This window comes from Schistocerca nitens, chromosome 7 (assembly GCF_023898315.1).
Source record: "Schistocerca nitens isolate TAMUIC-IGC-003100 chromosome 7, iqSchNite1.1, whole genome shotgun sequence".
Classification (NCBI taxonomy): Eukaryota; Metazoa; Arthropoda; class Insecta; order Orthoptera; family Acrididae; genus Schistocerca; species Schistocerca nitens.
In genome coordinates, this window is record NC_064620.1 from 319,472,011 (window position 1) to 319,496,693 (window position 24,683).

General features: G+C 39.5%; 1 protein-coding gene across 3 annotated transcripts in view; it reads right to left on the reverse strand.

The window, feature by feature from the left end:
- The window catches only part of LOC126194751 (multidrug resistance-associated protein 1-like), a 368,141-nt gene that overhangs the window by 55,826 nt on the left and 287,632 nt on the right, over positions 1-24,683 (reverse strand). For all 3 annotated transcript variants that reach the window (XM_049933026.1, XM_049933028.1, XM_049933027.1), the window contains exon 24: positions 16,254-16,362. In XM_049933026.1, coding sequence (XP_049788983.1) covers positions 16,254-16,362 — 109 coding nt within the window. The remainder of the gene's footprint in view (positions 1-16,253; positions 16,363-24,683) is intronic.

Sequence of the window (24,683 nt, forward strand, 5' to 3'; positions counted from 1 at the left end):
GACACATCGGATTCACTCTCACTGGTCCTCCATACAGTCCTGACTTGGGCCCATCTGATTTTCATCTGTTTCCAAAACTTCAAGAACACCTTCAGGAACTTCACTTTGATAGTGATAAAATGGCACTAGCAGAGATTAGGTTGTGTCTCTGTCAAACATCCTAAGGTGACAGTATCAACAAACTGATCTTTTGTTGGGAGAAATGTGTTTGTCACCAGAGTGACTCTATTGAGAAATAAATATGTAGGCATGAATAATAAACATGTAGGATGTTAATAAAGTTTGTTTTACTGTAAACTTTCCATTATCCAAGGTAACTGGAGATTTGAAAAACATGGATAACTGAATTCCACAGATAATCCCTAATTAAAATACACTGTAGGGTTGTTCAAAAACAAAAATTAATTACAATATCCTAATTGAAGTCATTAACTAATGTTTATAACAAATTCTACTTTAATCATCAGAGTGTATGTGAAATTCAGTACTTACAATGAATAAAGTATAATCCAGTTTCACATTACTTTACACTACTTTGAAACAAATACAATGCAATTCGTGCAGTGTTTGACCAGCACATTGTTTATTACAATTCTACTGTAATGTTAGATTATCACACACCTGAAACCGCTCCCAGATTAATGGGAAATTTTCAGCAGGGAAAAAAAATGGTAGAAATAGGTCATGGATAATCCACATAGTGGATAATCCATCTGTGGGCAATTGAGAGTTACCTGTTAACAAATAGCTTTAAGAGTTTTCACAAAAAAAAAAATGGGGGTGTTGCTTTTCAGCATAGGCACATAATTATCATCAATTGTTTTAGGGTACTGATTTGCCTGAATGTTCAAGCCAAATCATAAACACTGCAACACAAATCACCAGCTATCTCTCAATGAGTGGTGCCAGAGAGCTGGTAGGTAATAATGAATATAGATGACAGACAATAAGCCATAACTAGGACTGAAGTGCATATTTGCCCATATGTTTAAACAACATTGGGCTCTCAACAGTGCAACTTTCAGAGCAGAATATCACAGAGATAGAGTTTGGAAACCTCCACAAAGAAGAAATGGATGGAATCACATCAGTAGGAGCCTGTGTCTGTTGTTTCACTAGTGTGACAATTATAGGGAAAGTGTTATTCCCCCGTATGCATATTCACTGACATAAGCAAACCTGATAAAACATTAGTCACCCCACGAGAAATCACTCTTATACTGTGGAACACTGCCTCTAGCCTTGATAACGGGGTCTGGTGAGAAGGAGAGTCCACAAGTTCATCCAGCTAAGCAGTATCCAGCTGAAGGCACTCACTGATTGGATCCCGTAGAGCTATCAAACTGCAGGTACACTGACTGCTACAATTCATTCCATATTCAAAATGGACCCAGATATTCTCTATTGCATCAAGAGTGGTTGACTTAGCAGGCAAGCTGAAGTACCATAGTATGTCTGGTGTTTGTTTGATCAGGAATATATGCGTGCAGCCCTGGGTACAGAGCTGATGCCACCCCTGAATACAGGAGTGACCAAATCAAATCAGATAAAACATACACATCATGGTGACATACAAGGGCTATCAAGTAAGCAACAGACATTTTGAAATAAAAGATTAACATTATGGAAAAACCAAATTTTATTTTAAAGGTACACTCTTAAGCTATTTTTCTACATAACTACTATTCAAATTGAGGCATTTGTCATACCATAGCATAAGTTTTTCAATTTCATCTCTTTAGAAATCTGCCACCTGTAATTGCAACCACTGGTTTATAATGGCAAGCTATTCACCACTAGTATCAAAGCATTATGTAGCAAGCCATGACTTCATTGCTGGGAAGAGGTGGCAATTGCTCAGCATCAAATCTGGACTGTAACATGTATAATCAAACACCTCCCACCCACAACCCCCTAGGAGCTCTTGGATATGACTGTCCGTATGTGGACATGCATTGTTGTTAAAAAACAAAACTTTTGTGCTAAGTTTCCCCAATACTAGTTTTGTATTGCCCGTTTTAACTTTGTCAGTGCTTGAAACTGCCTATCTGACTTAATTGTTGTGCGATGTTCAAGGAAGTCAATGAGAATCCAAAACACAGTAGTAGTGATCTTTCCTGCTGACAGCATTTGCAAACACTTCCCTGGTTTTTTGAGAGAATTTGAGTGTCCACATTCCATTGACTGCCTTTTTGTTTCACAACTGACATTCTTCAAGCAAGTTTCATCCCCAGTTATGATACAATTGATAACTTTGTTACTATTTTTCTCATGATCTTCAAGGAAGGGCAGAGCTTCAGCCAGTCTCCACTTTTTTGTGATCTTTTGTCAGTACTTTGGGAACCCACCTACCACAAAATTTGTGGTAATGAAGCTTCACTGCCACTATTATATCCAACAAACTCTGTGAAATTTGTGGAAGATATTGTGAAAGTTTTGTAATCAACAAACAACTATTTCCATGTATTTTGTTGTTGATTTGCATCACTATTTCACAGTCACAATGATAGGCCTACCACTGTGGTCCCCATCATGAACATTATTATGGTCATTTTTAAAACCAATGCAGCAGTACTTCACTCAGCTTTCACTCATTATTCCTTTCCTGAACACATTGCAAAGGTTGCAATAAATGTCAGTTGCCAACAAAAACCTAATCACAGAATGTATCTCACAAGTGATGGGACTTTCTATTGCAGGACACATTTTAACATGTCACGGTAAGCAAAGGAGCAGAGACACAGTCCACTGCCACTGCTGGATGTGTACTTAGTGTAGGAATGTTATGGCACCAAGATGGTGGCTGTAATCCTGCCCACTACCACAACAGACCAAAACAGCTGTTATCTTCTGGAGAGCCCTTATATAAGATAGGGCAATACTTGGTCACTAGGAATTTTGAAATAATCATCTCAGTTCATGTTCATGATAACCTGAATGAGTAGACCCATGTCATTGTGCAGAAAATACCCTCAAAATAGCACAGAACACCACAGAATTACATACTCCACGCATTGAGGGTTAAAATCCCATTTGGGCTGTCAGTGCACTTGAAGTCTTACATCATTTGGAAAGATGTAAAATCATCACTAATCTGACTACACTACATGCCTTCAGTCAGCTATTATTAAGTTTCTGTGTTGTTTGCCCCACTGAAGATGTGCAGGTTTATGAGTGCTGTATGCAGTGGACTGTCATAACCGATGTAGGTTGTGACATACTTACTCATATGCTCACACTCAAATCAGAGGTGATGCATGAATTTTGATCATCTGGTTTTGGGTACATGAGCAGCTGCATACAGGAGTGAAATGGCAATGGAGTCAAGTTGAGATTTTTGAAGTCTCTGTGGCTGGAGACAGTACAGAAAGACTTGGATACAAGGCTGAGGAGGTAGATATGGTGATGATGGGGAAATGAGACTCTGAGTAGCCTTACTGGTCTGCTTTCTATAGCTTCTTTGCCTATTTACAATGAACATGCAGAAGAGCATTGATACTAGCTTATAAAACATAGATGAGGCTTAACAGAGTCTCCAATTAATTACCAAACAGATGGCAACCCTGGCCTGTAGCTCTGTTGAGAATGGGGTACACTCAGTAATGTATGGTACTACAGATTGTAAACCACAGAAGTGTCAACTTCTATTGCTTTAATTGAATGCTTTAATTCAAGCACTCTTCACAATGAAAGTGGCATATAGATATGTACATATGGACAAATATACAATGGAAACCAATAACCCTAGTCCAGTGATATGTACATACAAGTTTTTTGCAAGTCCTTCTTAGTATACAAGATTAACAGAGTTTCATGCTCACTATCATAGTATCCACTGTAGGCTTGTTCCTCTGAGGCTGATGTCACTGGAACCCGACTCTCAAACATGAAGTCTTGAACTGTGCCTTGATATGTGTTTGAGGGCCTCTATGTATGGTGTTTGGGGCCATTCGCTTATAGATGGCATGTGATTGTGTCACTTTTTGTCTCCAATTTGCAATTAGTGAGTGGTCAGTCTGCAATTTCTCAGAGTGTATGACATCTTAATGGACTGATAAAAGCAGCTTGCACTGTGCGTTTCTACCTGACTTACAAGGCATACAGCTAATATTCATATTTAGATGTTTATTTTTCTTTCTTTTTGCGGCCTTTCATGATTCAGCTGTTACAGCACTTTCATGACATACCCAACTAAAAATATCCGTCATATGCAGTTCTCCAGAAACTGGTTGAGATTGTCACACATTCACTGACAGCACCAATTCCTGTTGGATTTGAAACCAACTGCCACTGACAAGACATGGCACTTGTCTCTGGTCCCTTCTTATGACATGTTACATGGCTGCAAATGGTACATCATTATGTAATAGCTGCTATCTGTTATTCTGTTATATTTCCCAGTCAAACTATGTTAACTGTGCTGATTCCTATATAAGTAACTGACTGGGACATACAAACCAATTCACTGCCATGACTGGCATCACAGATGAGGGAGGAGGGAAATCGAATAACTGGCTGGTACCAGTTTTACTTCTCTACAGTGGTGCAAAACTGCCAGTGTGAACCTTTAAGGGAGGTGACTAATATTTTGTGTATTGAGCTTATCAATGTCATGCAAGTCTTGTGATTATGGGGAATGGAGAGAAATTTTATGCTACATTCACAAAAATTTTCATTTCATATCCCCTACCCAACAGGTTGTCATTATGTCCATTATAATTATCCGGGCTGTTATGCCGTGGTCGGTTGATGAATTCTGTGTCGATTCCCAACGTTTCGTCTCCAACTGCGGGAGACATCTTCAAGGGGGTCCGTAGCTCAATGGAAGGTCCAACACACCCACTGGCTTGCTACTGACTGCCGCTAAATTCTGTGACCGTGCGCTCCCATGCCGCGGCGTGACGTCACGTGTTTTGAAAACGTCAGTGCAATTGGCCGCTGTCTGTCGCCGTCGATCGCCGTTGCCATCACCCAGTAGTGGACGGGTGGTACACATCTTCTTTAACACTGGCATCCATATACCATTTAACTTCACACCCTCCTCCTTTCGGTTGAAATTATTTGGGTGTTTAGTGATTTCGACTGCCTCCCTGTAGAGCCTTTCGTAATATCCGCTTGTGGCCGCTAGTACTTGCGTCTCCTCGAAACGAATATTGTGGTTCCCTGGCTGGAAAGCATGCTCCGCAACAGCTGATCATTTCATTTCTCCTCTTCTACAATTTCCCTTATGCTCTTCCAAACGTTTAGAAACAGTTCTTTTAGTGGTACCCACATAAACATCACCACAGCTGCATGGGATCCTATACACTCCAGCTTTTTCCAGTGGTTTGCGAGTGTCCTTGGCAGGCTTAAGGTATTCCTGTATCTTCCTGGTGGGCTTGTAAATTACGGTAATATTCTGCTTCGTCAAGATCCTCCCTATTCTTTCCGTTACATTTTTAACAAACGGCAGGAAAACCTTAGATTTTGCAGTAGCCTGTATGTCAGTATGGTTTTTGCGTGGCTGCCTCAACGCACGTTTTATTTCGGCGGGCGAATATCCGTTCTTCATTAGTGCATTGTGGAGATGTTCCATCTCAGCGTCGAGCAACTCAGGTTCACAAATAGTTCTAGCTCTGTCCGCTAACATCTTGATAACACCCCGCTTCTGTTGTGGGTGGTGGTTCGAATCCCGGTGCAAATAACGGTCCGTGTGCATGGGTTTGCGGTATACTGAGTGACCCAAACTTCCATTTTCGTTTCTAAAAACAAGCACATCAAGGAAATGTAACTTGCCGTCTACCTGCTCCTCCATTGTAAACTGAATTCTCGAGTTTATACTATTCAGATGTTCGTGGATCCGGCTTAGTTCCTCCCTACCATGTCTCCACAGCACAAACGTGTCATCCACGTATTGGAACCATACATTTGGTTTTTTGCTGGCAGTACCTAAGGCCTGTTCTTCGAATTTCTCCATAAAGAAGTTTGCAATTACGGGACTTAGGGGGCTTCCCATAGCCACGCCATCCGTTTGCTCATAAAACTGTTCATTCCGCTTGAAGTATGTGGTTGTTAAACAACACTTAAACAGTTCTGAAATATTGGCAGGAGGGTGTGAAATTAAACGGTATATGGATGCTGGTGTTAAAGAAGATGTGTACCACCTGTCCACTACTGGGTGATGGCAACGGTGATCGACGGCAATGGACAGCGGCCAATTGCACTGAGGTTTTCAAAACATGTGATGTCACGCCGCGGCGTGGGACTGCGCGGACATGGAATTTAGCGGCAGTCAGTAGTGAGCCAGTGGGTGTGTTGGACCTTCCATTGAGCTACGGACCCCCTTGAAGATGTCTCCCGCAGTCGGAGACGAAACGTTGGGAATCGACACAGAATTCATCAACTGACCACGGCATAACAGCCCGGATAATTATAATGGACATGATATTTCCGGCCATGAAAGTCTACATTTTAGTATCAGGTTGTCATTATTTTACACATAAGCATCAGTAGTTTTACTATAGTGACATGAACAACAGGTTTTTCTGAATACTAAAATTAAGAATATGGTCACATATGTCCGGAACTTACTTGTCTCAAATGGAGTACAGAAGCCACTTTATCATTGTTTATTTTTCCCCTTTCTTCTTCCTTTTCAGTCTATATAGACAGAGCACCTGTGCTGTATGAATTGTTCTTTTTTTGTACAAAAGATTTGCCACATATGATAGGAAAACTGGGGACTTCAGTCTTTCATCTTCATCTTTTTAATTCCTTAAGTTCACCTTAGGTTTTAATCATAACAAATTGCATACCTGTTGCAAACATCACCCAGTTGCTTCAAAAATCCTTTTTAAGTGTACTATCTCAGATGTGGGAAGCCTGTTGTCTAAAGTAGGTCTGATACTTCATACGTATTCAGGTTACTTGGATAATGGCCAATAAGTGCACAGCTGCACAACTGAAATATCAGTTCAATGAAATTTAACACAACTTTCACCGTCATATATAAGTCAATGGACTATGCACAGAATTTAGTTTGTTAATACAACTCATAATTCCTAAAATTCATAGGCTTAGGAAACTGGATTTTCTCAATCACTATATGGCTGGAGGCAATCTAGAATCACCAAATATTTAATCCATTTGCTACCATCCTGGGTGGATAAAAACTATGCAACTTAAGAAATATTACATACTCCCCCTGCCTCCCATCTTCCCCCATTTTCTACCTAAGCATTTCCTCAGTCCCTTTTCAATACAAGGTGGCAGTTAATAGTTTACACTTTATCTGTTTGCTATTGGCATACGTTTTCATACAGGTATGCCACTTACTGATATTTCCTGCTCTGTGACTACTTTTTTGGTTGCCACGACACCAACCACATAGAGGCTGTTTCACTGCCTTTTAATACCATGCACATTTTAATATACAGACTTTTGTGCTTAGCCCAGCTCTGATGAGCATGTTACAATGGATTTTATTTGGTTTTACTTGTGGTCACATTTATCATGTTACTTACTTGACACGAGCTTCCTTTGTCATCACCAATATGTGATTTTATGTGTACATAATTTTTGTTTATTACATTTTTATCCAGTGGTTTTGTACATCCTTTTCACTTTGGTAATTCTTTTTAACTATGATATGAAAAACTTTCTCAATAGGTCCATGTACCTCTGCAGAAGATAGTTTTATAAATGTTGAAACTGTGGTCAATGATTGTTAATAAACCTTTATACCTGCAACTGGCTGGATGATTTTTCTCATATCACTCATTTACATTCACCATTGCTGAACAGCAGACATATTCAAAATTTTAAAATTGTTGCCCACTATGGTAGCCAAAGCCACATGTAAATACAAGGACACTAAGTTAATAATCCTAAAATCAGATATGGCCATTGCATTTACACTACTGGCCATTAAAATTGATACATCACAAAGATGACATGCTACAGACATGAAATTTAACCGACAGGAAGAAGATGCTGTCATATGCAAATGATTAGCTTTTCAGAGCATTCACACAAGGTTGGCTCCAGTGGCGACGCCTACAACGTGCTGACATGAGGGAAGTTTCCAACCGATTTCTCATACACAAACAACAGTTGACCGGCGTTGTCTGGTGAAATGTTGTTGTGATGCCTCATGTAAGGAGGAGAAATGCGTACCATTGCGTTTCCGGCTTTGATAAACATCGGATTGTAGCCTATCACGATTGCGGTTTATCGTATCGCAACACTGCTGCTCGCGTTGGTCGAGATCCAATGATTGTCAGCAGAATATGGAATCGGTGGGTTCAGGAGGGTAATACGGAATGCCGTGCTGGATCCCAATGGTCTCGTGTCACTAGCAGTCGAGATGACAGGCATCTTATCCACATGGCTGTAACGGATCGTGCAGCCACATCTCGATCCCTGAGTCAACAAATGAGGACGTTTGCAAGACAACCATCTGCACGAAGAGTTCGACGACATTTGCAGCAGCAGCTTGGAGACCATGGCTGCGGTTAACCTTGACGCTGCATCACAGACAGGAGCGCCTGCTATGGTGTACTCAACGACGAACCTGGGTGCACGAATGGCAAAACGTCATTTTTTCGGGTGAATCCAGGTTCTGTTTACAGTATTATGATGGTCAGATTCGTGTTTGGCCACATCGTGGTGAACGCACATTGGAAGCATGTATTCGTCATCGCCATACTGGCGTATCAACCGGTGTGATGGTATGGGGTGCCATTGGTTACACGTCTCTGTCACCTTTGGTCGCATTGACGGCACTTTGAACAGTGGACGTTACATTTCAGATGTGTTATGACCCGTGGCTCTACCCTTCATTCAATCCCTGCGAAACCCTACATTTCAGCTGGATAATGCACAACCACATGTTGCAGGTCCTGTACGGGCCTTTCTGGATACAGAAAATATTCGACTCCTGCCGTGGCCAGCACATTCTCCAGATCTCTCACCTACTGAAAACGTCTGGTCAATGGTGGCCGAGCAACTGGCTCGTTACAATACGCCAGTCACTCCTCTTGATGAACTGTGATATCTTGTTGAAGCTGCATGGGCAGCTGTACCTGTACACACCATCCAAGCTCTGTTTGACTCAATGCCCAGGCGTATCAAGGCCATTATTACGGCCACAGGTGGTTGTTCTGGGTACTGATTTCTCAGGATCTACGCACCAAAATTGCGTGAAAATGTAATCACATGTCAGTTCTAGTATAATATATTTGTCCAATCAATACCCGTTTATCATCTGCATTTCTTCTTGGTGTAGCAATTTTAATGGCCTGTAGTGTAATAAACAGTATTTAGAAATGGACATGATGCCAAAGTACACAGAATTCTTCATTAACATGAAACAGTCTAATAAAGTTCCTTCAGTCAAGAACAAACTGGTCTACAAATATCATCAGACAGTATTGTAGAACTCCTTACAGTTCTGAATGAGGAAGCTTGCAGTTAGTTTTTTTTCTATTCAAAGCGACCAAAGACCAGATTAATTACCAAACAGATTTCAGATGGAGCAGTATTAGTGATAGGCTTTTCAATTGCAAAAATATAATTTTTAAAACACATGAAAAGAAATTAGCTAAATGTAAATGTAGGGCCCATTTACTAAATGTAACATAACAGCAGCTGATAACAGTATCAAACATGAATTTTTTGACAGAATATTAAATAAAACTGAAAATGTATATAAATATGCTGTTTTGCATAAAGGGCTGAAGTATAACATAGCTATTAAACTTAATGATCCATCAGTCATTCATAATCTTAGCCTCAGTTAAAAAATAGGCTTAGATTCTGTTAAACAATGGGAAATCCAGGATGGCATGTAACAATATTAGAGAAGTAAAGTTGCTACTCACCATACAGCGGAGATGCTGAGTCGCAATAGGCACAACGAAAAGATTCTATGCCTATTGCGACTCTTCGCTATATGGTGAGTAGCAACTTTCCTTCTCTAATATTGTTAGATTCTGTTAAGTTTGATACAGAGAAACAGGCCAAGATTGCCCATGAGTGTATCAGTATTATTGAAAAAGAAATTGTGTAGCAAGCTAATCAATGAACTGATGAACAGAAGGTGATCAGTAGTATTAACAATAAATTAAAGAACAATAATGCTTCAATAACGAAGTCTGACAAAGGATGTACTCTTATCATTGCTTATGCTAAGGAATACATAGACAAGGCTTACAAAAATAAATTTGTGTGTTTGGCTAACATTCAATGTCTGTTCAGTAAATTTTCTAAAGAAATAGCTCGTTGACATGAACCTGAAGCCACCAGTCCTTAGAAGTCAATTTAAATTGCACAAATAGGACCATCTGATTCACCCTTAATTAATGGCATTAGAAGTTCAAATCATATATTGGCAAGGCATCTTCATTATAAAATCAAAGATTCCTTTGTTTTTGATAATAATTTTTTAGTTATGAACTATGCTATCATGATTCATAAAATGCAAGCAATACGAAGTATGCCCTCCACTATGTTGGTTTTGCTTGACATACTAAGTGCTTACATGAATGTTCCCAAAGATGAGACACAAAATATTGTCGAGAAGAACTTACAGCAATATAGAAAATCACTGGAGAATGCAAATTGCCTAACTAATAAGTTTATTACAGGTCATTCTCAAATATGATTATTTCACCTTCAGCAGCAAAATGTATGTACAGTCATATGGCTTAACAATATGTAGCACTCTCGCTGGTACCCTCCCTGACATTTTTATAAATTCTCTTAAAAGTTCTCCTTTTGTTTCCAATTCAGAACTGTTAATGAAAATGAAATTTTATGCTTGTGCGTTGATGGCATACTTTTTGTTTCTGCTGGGAATGACCAAGAACTAAGTTTGTTGTTTAGCACTATCAGCATGCTTCTTGATAAAATTTCTTTCACAAATGAAGTACAAAATGAAAATGGTGAGCTTAATTTTCTTGGTCTCACTATTTCACTAGTAGGTAATAACTTCAGCTTTCATATTTTCTGCAAGCCCACCATTTGGATAATATTATTCCAGCTGATACTGCCCCTCCACATGAACACGGGGATGCATTCCTTCACTGCACTATTGACCAAACCTTACCAATGTCCCTTTCTCTGATTAATTTACAGAATGAAATGGCTGTTATAAAATCAATTGCTATTAACAATGGATATGGTCAAAATTTAGCTGACCGCATCATCAAAAAGGAAGCCTGTAAAAAATGTTCCATATTACTGAGAGATTCACCTGGCACCAACAAAGTGGAAAATAGTAAACAAATTTTTATTACTTTTCTAGGAAATTTGTACTAAAGGATAAAACACTTATTAGTGAATAAATAAATGCAATGTAACTTTCTCCACAGACATCAGTTTAAAGAAAAATCTTGTGCATACAATCAACAATATTAATGATCCTGTTCTAATTCAGTTGTTTATGAAATGATTTGCAATAACTACATCTGTTACTATATAGGTCAAACTGGCAGGTAAAGTAAGGTATAAAGAACATTTACTAGGAAAGAATGGTTGTAATGCACACCACTCCACATCTGCCAAACATTTACTCATCACTAATTATTCCTCTAAAGATCTAGGGAAGACCATAATTCTGTGTAAGGAGGGTGAAGGGTGGAAATTAGACTTGTGTGAAGAACTGGAAATTTTTAAACACACACTCAATAGGGATGGTAAATGATATTAAATACCAGCTGCAACTTGTGAGGCAACAGTTGAACATTTTAAGCTGATACTTCAGACAAGTTAATGCAGTAACAGGTTGGTGGAGGCCTCCACTTGTCCTTTATTCTCAAGAAATTTCCTTTTTTTTTTTTTTTTTTTTTTCCACTGTTGTAATTCATTTTTAAAGTTTCCCCTCCTGCTTCCTTCCCCTTATCTTCCCCCATTTTTCTACCTAAAATTATTCTCAGTCTGGTGATTGATAGTTTACTCTTTATCTGATTGCTATGCACATATGTTTTTGTGCAGGTACGCCACCTGTAGGTGTGTCCTATTTTGTGCATTGCAACAACTTTTGTCATTTGCCATATGGCACCAGCCACATATAGGCTGTTTCACTGCCTGTTAATAACATGTACATTTCAATATGAAGACTTTTATGCTTAGCCCAGCACCAAAGGGAATGTTTTTAATGGATTTTAGTTGATTTTACTTAACGGCACATATATCATGTTACTTGACATGAGCTGCTTTGCTCTGAAATTTGTCATTGCCAATATGTTATTTTAAGTATAAGAAATAAGAGCTTGCAGTAGAAGAGATTTGCTTCGCAGTATCGAAGATGAAAAATTGCTTGTAGCTCTTAAAAGGTATGCTTTTTCAGCCCTATGTTTTCTGAGAATTTTTTGCTTCTAGTATCATGTACTTTCAACTGTATGCATTTACTCCATTAATTATGACACACACTGTAAACCTCCCTGAGCTCCCTGTTCTTTCTTCTTCACCATTCTTCTCCTTCAGAAATTGGTCCAAATATATTCTACAGAATTTTTTTTTTTTAACTTTACCTTCCTCTCTGTATACTTAGCTATTTCCCATATTTCTGATCATATAGTAATATTGATCTGATTATAGTTTTATATATTTTTATTTCAGTTTCTCCTAATAAAATTTGGGATGACAATAAGTTGAATGAATATCATTCTGTGCATGCCGCTTTTATCCTCACTTCCGTTTCTTGTTTCTCATCATCTCTGGTATTTACTATAATCCCCAGATACTTAAATTTTCTGCTTCCTCAAACACATAGTCATCAATCTGTACAGTTTACCTCCTTTTTGTCTTGTCATTTCTTTCTACCCTCATAAATTTTGTGTTCTTGTCCTTCACTTACTATCCAACTTTCTTTACTTTTTGAAATACACAGTCCAGTCACATTAATGTGAACACTGTCATTGTTCAGTGTCAATATGCAATAACCAATCACAGGTGGCAGCACTAGCAGTGGAGGGTGTATAAAATATGTCTGGAGGATGCAGAAAACAGAGCAGTCATTGCTGTAATGCAGAAACAGAGTGATTTATCTGATGTCAACATGGGTGTGATCATTGGCTTTCAGGGCAAGGGTGGAAGCATTTCTGAAATGGTGAAGTTTGTAAACTGTTGATGCATTGCTGGGATTAAACTATACTGTGCATGGCAAAATGGCACTATCTGAAATTGGCATTGAGGCAACTGTGGTGCACCATGGGCCATAGATGAGAGGGGTGAACGAAGGCTGCTGAGATGTGTGTGAGCACAAAGGTGTGCAAATATTGAGCAACTGACTGGCCGCATGAATCAAAATGTTACCAACAGTGTGACAAAGGCTGGAATTGGAATGTCAATATCACAACCAGGTTTCCACTGAGTGGCAACAGCTGGGTCTTTCAGATGTGTCATGTTTTATGCTCCATCAACATGAAACATCTGAAAGCAAACACCCCACAGCAATTGTGAGAAGCATCCAGGCCAGAGTAGGGAGCATTATGTTCTGGGGATCTCATCATTCTGGAATGCACAATGGATCAACACAAGTATGCATCCATTCCTTTGGCCCCATGTCCACCCTTATATGCAGTTTGTTTTTCTGCAGAACAATGGCATCTACCAGCATGACAAAACAATGTGTCACACAGTTCACAGTGTAAACACATGGTTTGAAGAACACAAAGATGAGTTTGCTGTACTCCCCTGGCCACCAGACTCTTCAGTTTTGAACACAATAGACAACCTGTGGTGCCACCTCAATTGGGCTGTCTACATCTGCATCTACATCTACATATATACTCTGCTAGTCACCAAGTGGTGTGTGGTGGAGGGCACAATTCACGCCAAAGTCATATTTTCCCCCCTCTGTTCCGCTTGCGGATCGTGTGAGGGAAAAATGACTGTCTGAACACCACAGTACAAGCTCTAATTTCCCTGTCTGCACCATGGATCCTCAATCAAGAAACCAAGGGCAGCTGGCCACAAAACTGGAGTTGCCATGGCTCCACATTCCTGTTGTGTCTTCCGGAACCTCACTGACTACCTTCCTGCATGTGTCACTGTGGTCCGAGCTATAAAAGGTGGTTGTTCAAGCTTTTGACAGGTGGTCACATTAATGTGACTGGATAATTTAGCTTTTTTGTAAGTATTTTCAGGTCATCTAGTTCTCTGCTATGTTGCACTTGTTGCATCCAGTGCTTCCTGTATTAGTACACTGAACAAGAGTGTTGATATTCCATATTCTTGCCTGACTCCTATTTTTATGTCAAAAGCCATGGAATATCTCCATTCATTCTCACTATTCCTTTGAAGCCTTCTGGTGTATCTTTTACAAGTTTTGTAATCTTCTTTGGTATTCCAAACTCCAGCATTTTCTCTGAAAACTTTTCTCTGTTTATGCTATCACAGGCTTTCTTAAAATCAACAAACAATATTGGCATTATTTTATTGTATTCAAAAAATCTGATGACTTCTTTCAGCCCAAATATGAGAACTGTAGTGGGTGGATTCTTCATAAATCCTGCTTTTTCCTCATCTATTATTTCTCTTAAATATGGTTCAAATCTTTTCTGGAGAATCCTGAAGAACATTTGATAGGCTATGCCCATTGACAAGATCCCTCTAGAATTTCTGCTTTCTTGTTTATTATTCTTTTTATGGATTGGTATTAGGATCACTTCTTTCCACTCAGAAGGCATTCTTTCTCCACTCCAAATGTTGGTCATGAGATTGTGCACTTGTTTTGGAATTGTATCCCTTCCCTTCTGAAGTAGTTTGGCTGTTATTCCATCTTTCCCTGGAGCTTTGTTGTTTTTTGGGATTTTGATTATGTCTACTGTCTCTGTCAATATCAACAGTGCAATAATGGGCTCTACATTCTGATATTTATGTTGTTCCTCCATTTCTGGACTTGCATCTTCAATGTTTAAAAGCTCCTCAAAATATTCTTTCCAAATATCCATACTTTTTGTTCTTTTCAAAACTGTATTGCCATTTTTATCTTTAATGCCATGTGTCTGTGGTAAAAATCCTTTTCTAAAGAACCTAACTGACTTGTAAAAATCTCTTCCATTCTTTTATACAATTTGTTCCCCTTGGCTTTCCTATAGCTATTTGTCATTATACCTCTATCATGACTAAATAAAGGTTTGTGACTGCCTTGGCTCCTTTTATAGTTTTCACATTCATTACACAGCCTTTGTGCATTTGGTCTAACAGTACATGGTCTATTTGGTTCTTTGATCTACCATCTGGTGATATCCAAACTGTCTTGTGAATTCCTTCTGAAGAAGGTATGTGCTCATGATCCTTTGGTTCACTGCACTTGCATAGTAAAGAAGTCTCACTCCATTATTGTTACTTTCAGTGTGTACTATCCCTGCCATTTCTTTTCAAAATGTGTCCCTTCCAATTTTAGCATTGGTATCTCCTGTAACAAGCTTCATACTATATCCAAGAGTCTTAGTAATTATGTCTTCAAACAATGGGAAATTCAGGATGGAATCTATATGCATGATTGTTTTATGTCTTCAATATTTCATAGAAACTGTCTTCCTTTTCATCCTCAGCATCAGCTGAGGCATTTTTGGGGATGTTCAAGGATTTGACAGTTACCTCCATCAGATACATCCCCACTAGAATAGGGGAAAACTCATCAGGTCTGCCTCCAGCAGAGCCAGAGAGTAGTAATGGAAAAGTTCCCACTGTGAAAAAATTACTGGACTGGTCCTTCAGGTTAGGGGTTGGGCACCAAGCTAACAGCCCATCCCATAAAAAGAATACATGCCTCAGATGAAAATAGAAACACAGAATATTGAAAACAGCTTACTAACAAGGACTTAGGATTGGGGACCTGGAACATTAGAACTTTGAAACCACTTGCGGTTCTTAATTTTCTATCAGAAAAACTTTATATATATATATATATATATATATATATATATATATATATATATATATATATATATATATATATATATATATATAAAATCTACCCATTTAAATAATTTTATCAATAATTGATTGTTTTCATTGATATAAAATAGATCTACTTGCATTACAAGGATCAGAATAAATAGGAATAGGGAAACTGGAAACAGACCAACACATTCTACACCACAGCAGGTCAGAAGCTGGAAAATTTCAAAATTAAGTAGATTTCATGGTCAGTAAAAGAAATGCCATGGCAGTAATTGATTTTCAACCAACCGATGACAAAAAATTCCAATAGCAACACAGTAAAATATACAATTAATAATAAAGTAATGGTTTAATCATACCTGTTTGCAATAATGCTGGGATAATAACACACTTGATTCTCATCCACCTTATTCTCATTTTCCCAGATAAACTGCTGCTGTACACCATATGCTCGGATGGTTGAAGCACCTACATTAAAACCAAATAAACTTGGAATTAAAAATTTAATTTATTAAGTAAATAGAGTGGGGGGGGGGGGGGGGGGGTTGGAATCTGTATGAGAATAAGGGAAGAGGTAAGTGTAAGAAACATACTACCTAAGCCTGAGGGCAAGAAATCTGTAGGATATAGTCATAAACAAATTGAAAGCCATGCATTAGTTGCAGCTGAGCTTACAAACCAGCAATATTCAACATGGGTACCTGAAGACTTCTTAGTGTAGGAAATATAAAATTTAAAATGTTCATGTAGTCAGTATCATATGTTTTTTGAATCATCCCAAATAATGAAGAACATTTCATCTAGAGATATTTAAATTGCCCTCTGTCCAAGAATCCAGTTTGCTTATTTTACTGGTCTACCCAGCTATGATGTTATTCAGCTGCACTTGCATTTTTGTTATTTGTTTCAAATACTGACAACAATAAATGTGTCTGTGAATATATGTTACTGTCTGATTTATGACCTTTTATTGCTCTGATTGTTTTTGTACTTATGTGTTGGTTTGTTTTCTTTACAAAAAGTTACACCTCATACTTTATATTTGAGAACTTATTTTCAGATTACCATCATTGAATTTCTTTTTCTTGTTGTGGTATCAGTAGTGGACTACATAATTTAACTTTTGTTGTGAGATGGATAAATTTGTTGTAAATGGGAAATGTAAAATCTAAGAAACAAGTGATAGTGATGGTCGTGTTGAATCTCTGTCAGTGAAAAGTGTGGCGACGTATGTTGCACCAGGGGACATTGGTGAAAAAGTTTTGAATGTGAACCATCTACAAGAAAGTTGAACAACCCAAGAGATGTAAAATACAAATATTACAGTCAATGTTACATTAAATATGTATTCACATCAAATGTTTATAGCCCCCTTTTCCCCTATGCATTATCTGCAATCAGACTCTGTCAAATAATTCTAGGAAAACATCTCTACTTCACAGGTACTTGGTAAGCAATCACAGAAATTATAAAGACAAGACTGTCATATTTATCAGGTGGAAAGGAGAAAATTTAGATAAAAGTTCAAACTTAGTACACAATTTTACAAAATCAACAAAGGTGACACAAGAGCCATCATACAAGTTATCATTGCTGGTTGCAAAAAATAAATCACTGTATAAACAGTGGAACCTCTTAGCATTCCTGGTTATTTGATGTGTTGTTGTGTTGTGGTCTTCAGTCCTGAGACTGGTTTGATGCAGCTCTCCATGCTACTCTATCCTGTGCAAGCTTCTTCATCTCCCAGTACCTACTGCAACCTACATCCTTCTGAATCTGCTTGGACATCCACATGATCTTGGAAGATATCTGGAAGACCATGAAAATTTCTGATGACTGGAAAACTGCCCTGATACACCCACTACACAAAAAAGGTGACAAGACTGACCCGGACAACTACAGAGGAATATCCCTACTACTGGTCACATACAAGATCCTCTCTAAAACTTTACTAAACAGACTAGAATGCCAGACTGACCACTTGATTGGGGAATACCAAGCAGGCTTCCGTAAAGGGTGTTCTTGTGTGGAACAAATTTGGAACCTGAAAATGATTTTACAACACAAACAGAACCTGATCATTACCTTTGTCGACTTCAAAAAGGCCTACAACTCTATCGACTGGAAAACTGTCTTCAAAATTCTAGCAGAATACAAAGTAGATAACAAAACGCGGGCTATCATAGAGCAAACTTTAACCAACACGACCTCCAAAGTAAAGTTCTGTGGGGAACTATCAGAGTCCCTTGAAATTTGCACAGGTGTCTGACAAGGCGATGGCCTCTCACCTCTCCTTTTCAATCTGATGTTAGATAAGGTAATAAAAGAATGGGAAACATCACAACAGGGGATAACCTTAGGAAACCTACAGATTAAATGCCTGGCTTTTGCAGATGATTTGGTGATTGTCACAAAAGGTATAAAATAAACAAAAGACACTATTGAAAAACTACAAGAAATTGCTTCCAAAACTGGACTACACATCTCTTACAAAAAGACACAGTTTATGAGCACAAAGAAACTCTCATCTCTGAACACAAAGTATGTCATGATTTACAAAACGTCAAACTTCAAATACCTCAGTGAAACACTACAAATGAGTGGATATAACAGAGACTCAAATGAAGAAAGAAAAACTAAACTGGACAAAGCATACATAGTAGTGTGAAATCATTTCAACAAGAAGGCTGTCTCACAAAAAGCCAAATTATGCCACTAAGATACAGTGGTGCTCCCAGAAGCACTATATGCAGCAGAGACCACACTAATCCCAGGGCATACACATATCAGACAACTAGAAAAAGTAGAATGGAAAATACAACTAACAACAATGGAATATGGATCAAGAAACCTACAGAGGAACTATACAAACATATTGAGACAATCACAGAAAAGATTAGAAAACGCAGACTACAATTCTATGGACCCCTATACAGAATGCCATCACACAGACTGACCAAACAGATCTTTGACTGGGTAACCACTAGAAACAACAAATATGTGGCAGAGGTAAAAAACGACCTGAACCAACTCAACATAACAGCAGACACAATAAACGACAGAATAAAATTCAGAAACATCATTAAGAAAAGTAAACTACATGAGGTACAATGTGACAAACGAACAGGCGTAAAATGGACCGAAGAACACAAGTAAGATCACAGCCGGAAGATGAAAGAAATATGGGCAACCAAAAAGGCAGTCAAGATGAAGCCGAAGACACAAAGCCAACAAGAAGGATGGACAGAGGACCGGAAACAGAAACACAGCATGTGAATGAGGGAAGTTTGGCAGCAAGGAAGGCAGCAAAAGGTACTGGCCATGTAGTTTAGCCCAAATGCACTCTTTAAGGGTGACTCAGACAATCCAAAAAGGATAGTTGCTACTCACTATATAGCGGAGATGCTGAGTCGCAGGTAGGCACAGGAACAAGACTGTCACACAATAAGCTTTCAGCTAGCGTGGCCTTTGTCAAAAATAGATGACACACACACACACACACACACACACACACACACACACACACACACACACACACGCAAATGCAACTCACACACACACATGATCACAGCCTCTGGCAGCTGAAGCCACACTAATGTACAGTAATGTACAAAGGCCTTGTTGGCTGAAAGATTATTGTGTGAAAGTCTTTTCATTGTGAGTATCTCTGATTCAATATCTCTGCTATATGGTGAGTAGCAGCTATCTGTTTAATAATAAAGGGTAATCATTGTTACTAAAAATATCTACAAGTTCTTGCAATTTACTTGACAGTTTTACATGATACTCCAATACACATCATGTGGGACAAAGACTATATATATATTTTTATATGACAATGTACGAGTTCTCTATTAAATCTGGTTGTGAGAAAGAAAATGCTGTGTTATGCTGTGAACGTTTGTGGTTTCAATTTCTTTCTTGCAGTCAGTTTCAACTGTGATGGGGCATGTAAACCATTATATATTCCTCCCATACATATTCATTCTCCTTTACATGTAGACACTGTAATAAAACTGGTTATAGTGAGATAAATATCCTAACTGATCTTGGATCGTATGAAATGACCGATTCTCCAGTTGAAGACTCAAAATACAGAAATCCACTACCATATTGCTGCACAAAAATGTATAAACATCAACATATATATGAACACTTAATATAATTACAATGGTGTTTATGTACTTCTTAAAAAGAGTAACAGTGATAAACAATTATTTGTATTTTATTTATGACATGTATGTTCCAAAGACGATTTTGCAGAAACAGATCAATATGTGATAGTATTTTGATGTGAAACAAATACTAACAAAGAGATAGAGGGGCTGGCCAGTACTTACCTCAGCTTAGTACAGCTGATAGATACACATAAAACAGAACCGAAAATTTACGTTCCTAGCTTTCGGAACAAATGTTCCTTCATCGGGGAGGAGAGAGGGGAAAGAAAGGGAAGAAGGGAAAGGAGATTCAGTTACTCACAACCCAGTTTATGAAGCAACAGAGAAAGGAAAATGGGGAGGGTAGCAAGGATGGAGGCATGGTTGTCAGAGGGAAGCCAAAGATATTCTACTGTAAGTACTGTGCCAGCTTCAAACCAAAGACGATGCATACAGAAGTAAAGAGGTATATAGTATAAAGATAAACACAACCATGTAGGATGAAAAGATGCGTGAATGGCTAAAGAGGAAAGGGAAAGAGGAGAAGACTGAAGAGTAAATGGGAGTGAGGTTGTTTAACGTAGGTTCAGTCCAGGGGGATGGCGGGATGAAAGGACGTGTTGGAGTGCAAGTTCCCTCCGCAGTTCAGAGGGACTGGTGTTGGGTGGGAGGAGCCAAATGGCACATACGGTGTAGCAGGTTCCTAGGTCTCTAGAATTATGCTGGAGGGCATGCTCCGCTACTGGGTATTGGGCATCTCCTAGGCGGACAGTTCGTCTGTGTCCGTTCATGCGCTCAGCCAGTTTAGTTGTTGTCATGCCGATGTAAAAGGCTGTGTAGTGCAGGCATGTCAGTTGATAAATAACATGTGTAGTTTCACATGTGGCCCTGCCTTGAATTGTGTATGTTTTACCTGTAGCAGGGCTGGAGTAGGTGGTTGTGGGGGATGCATGGGGCAGGTTTTGCAGTGGGGTCAGTTACAGGGGTAGGAACCGCTGGGTAGAGAAGGTAGTCTGGGAATATTGTAGGGTTTAACAAGGATGTTACTGAGGTTAGGGGGGCGACGAAAGGCAACTCTGGGTGGTGTGGGGAGAATTTTGTCAAGGGATGATCTCATTTCAGGGGTTGACTTGAGAAAGTCATATCCCTGGCGGAGTAATTTGTTGATGTTTTCGAGGCCAGGATAATATTGGGTGACAAGGGGGATGCTTCTGTGTGGTCTGGGGGTAGGAACATTGTTGTTGGACTGGGAGGAATGTATTGCTCGGGAAATCTGTTTGTGGACAAGGTCTGCAGGATAGTTGCAGGAGAGGAAAGCACTGGTCAGGTTATTGGTGTAATTGTTGAGGGATTCGTCACTGGAGCAGATACGTTTGCCACGAATACCTAGGCTGTAGGGAAGGGAGCGTTTGATGTGGAAAGGATGGCAGCTATCAAAGTGAAGGTACTGTTGTTTGTTTGTGGGTTTGATACGGACAGAGGTGTGGATGTGAGCTTCAACAAGCTGAAGGTCAACATCCAGGAAGGTGGCTTGGGTTTTGGAGAAGGACCAGGTGAAATTCAGATTCGAAAAGGAGTTGAGGTTATGGAGGAAATTAAGGAGTGTTTCTTCACCATGAGTCCAGACCACAAAGATGTCATCTATAAACCTATACCAGGCCAGGGGAAGCAGCTGTTGGGTCTTCAGGAAAGCCTCCTCCATGCGGCCCATGAAGAGGTTGGCATAGGATGGAGCCATCCTGGTTCCCATGGCCGTTCCCCTGATTTGTTTGTAGGTCTGGCCTTCAAAAGTGAAGTAATTATGGGTGAGGATGAAGTTGGTAAGTGTGATAAGGAACGAGGTTTTTGGAAGATCTTCGGGTGGGCGTTGGGAGAGGTAGTGCTCAAGGGCAGAGAGACCATGGGTATGTGGGATGTTTGTGTAAACAGATGTAGCATCTATGGTGACAAGAAAGGTTTCAGGTGGGAGAGGAGTGGGAATGGATTTGAGGCATTCTAGGAAGTGGTTTGTGTCTTTGATGTAGGATGGGAGTCTGCGGGTGATAGGTTGGAGGTGCTGGTCTACCAGAGCTGAGATACGTTCGGTTGGGGCTTTGAAGCCTGCTACAATGGGATGGCCAGGATGGTTCTCTTTGCGGATTTTGGGTAATAGGTAGAACGTAGGGGTACGTGGTTCAGGTGGAGTGAGTAAGTCTATGGAAGCCGTTGTGAGGCCTTGTGAGGGACCTTGGATTTTTAGGATTTTTTGCAGCTCAGTCTGGATGGAGGGAATGGGATCCTGGGTAACAGCTTTGTAGGTTGAGGTGTCGGAGAGTTGACGCAGTCCTTCTGCCACATACTCCACACGGTCAAGTACGACAGTTGTGGAGCCTTTATCTGCCGGGAGGATGACAATAGAGTGGTCTATTTTCAGCTCCTTAATGGCACGGGATTCAGCTGGGGTGATGTTGGGGGTTGTCGGGATGTTCTTCAAGAAGGACTGGGAGGCAACACTGGATGTGAGGAATTCCTGAAATGTCTGCAAGGGATGGTTTTGGGGGAGGGGAGGAGGATCCCTTTGAGAAGGCAATCGGAACTGTTCTAGACAGGGTTCAACACTGGGTCTAGTATTTGGGGGCTGTGTTTGGGTAGTGAAGTGATATTTCCAGTTGAGGTTCCAGGTGAATGAGAGGAGATCTTTAACCAAGGCAGTGTGGTTGAATTTAGGCGTGGGGCTAAAGGTTAAGAATTTTGATAGAACAGATGTCTCTGGAGGAGAGAGGGATCTGGATGAGAGGTTTAGGACTGAATTGGGACTGGTGATATGTGGCAGTTGACTGTGGTTATAGTTGAGATTTGGTCTGTGTGGGGTATGTGCTGGGATAGTATTTTCTTTGTTATATGTTGTCAGAGGTAAATCTTTGTCTTTGGGTAGTTAGTAGTATAACTTGGAAGTATGAGGACAGAGTACAACTTATGTGTCCAGCTCAGTCACCTCATTAACAAATCAGAAATATACACATTCATGCAATGTGCATGTGCTTGTGTGTGTGTGTGTGGGGGGGGGGGGGGGGGTGTTGCTTGGGGAAGGAGACCAGACAGCGAGGTCATCGGTCTCATTGGATTAGGGAAGGATGGGGAAGGAAGTCGGCTGTGCCCTTTCAGAGGAACCATCCTGGCATTTGCCTGGAGTGATTTAGGGAAATCACGGAAAACCTAAATCAGGATGGCTGGACACAGGATTGAGCCTTCGTCCTCCCGAATGCGAGTCCAGTGTCTAACCACTGCGCCACCTCGCCCGGTTGTGTGTGTGTGTGTGTGTGTGTGTGTGTGTGTGTGTGTGTGTGTGTGTGTGTGTGTGTGCTGTCTACATGTGTAACATACTTCCTGTATTATTTTATACATTTATAGCATAGTCCTCCATTTTTTAGTATTTAATAAGTTATAAATTTTGTAATCTATGTTAGATATTGTTAAGTTTAATTTTAATTAAGGATAACTGTAGATCCAGGGCTAGGCATAGGGTATAGGGCTACAGGAACACTCTGGAATTGAAAATTATCTTAGTGGGTATATGGAGAAAAAAGGTTTAATACTAATTTTACAGAAAATGAGGCTCCATTCAAGATGTGCTATGTCTGGTGGGATGATATGTACCAGTAAATGGAGAAGAATATGAAGTGACAAAAGAATGGATCGGCAGAAATATTGATGCACTGAATGCATGCACACATTGTTCACACCAAAATGATGACTGTGATATGAGAATAAAAACAAGACTGGTCTAAGGACAGACTAGAATACTTGAAAGATATGGCGGGTGGTGGATCACATTTTGGGGGAATTAGTGATAATTTTAATGAGGATAGTCATCATTTCAGTGAACAGTGAAGGAAAGTTTAAGCTCTAGTGGATGATGCAATTTTTCAGCATGTGGAGATATACCATCTTCATTAACTAGCCACAGGTTATAGGGAAGGCCGCAAATGACAAGACAGTGCCAGGCAAGACAAACAACTGATAGGCAACATATTTGATGCCATGTATGGGAACCGAATAACGATAAAGGGAACTAGAATAAATCACATTCAGCAAATGAAATTATGATATTGCACATGTAACCATACAAGAGTGACTATTTTAGAAAAGTGTGGATTCTGGAACATGGGAGTTCTTCTGATACCATTTTGTGAATCCAAGAGAAAGGGATATTTGCAAAAAAAAAAAAAAAAAAAAAAAAAAAAAAAAAAAAAAAAAAAAAACTCCATGTTTTTGGGTTATTTGACTAGAGATTTTTGTATGATCGTGAGAGTACAAAATTTCAGTTGTTTTTGGAAAGGAGGAGAATGTGGAGACATGAGATATTTAAATCACTAGATTGGCTAACTCTAGCAGGAGGAAATTAACATGGAGTCAGAGGTGCTTGGCAATTGCTGAGTGTGCAAAGTCTTTGGCGAGAATTCAATTAGTGTTCCAAAACCTTGTCAACCCCAAGACTATACAAAAAAAGATGTTGAATACTGGAGAAATTGCACAGTCTGTCAGCAGATGTGAAAACGGCTTGCATATACAGAATTATAGTACAAGAATTAGTCATAACACAGACTACTATTGGAGCTTCTTTGTGATGTTTGGGATACTGTGAGTGGTGGA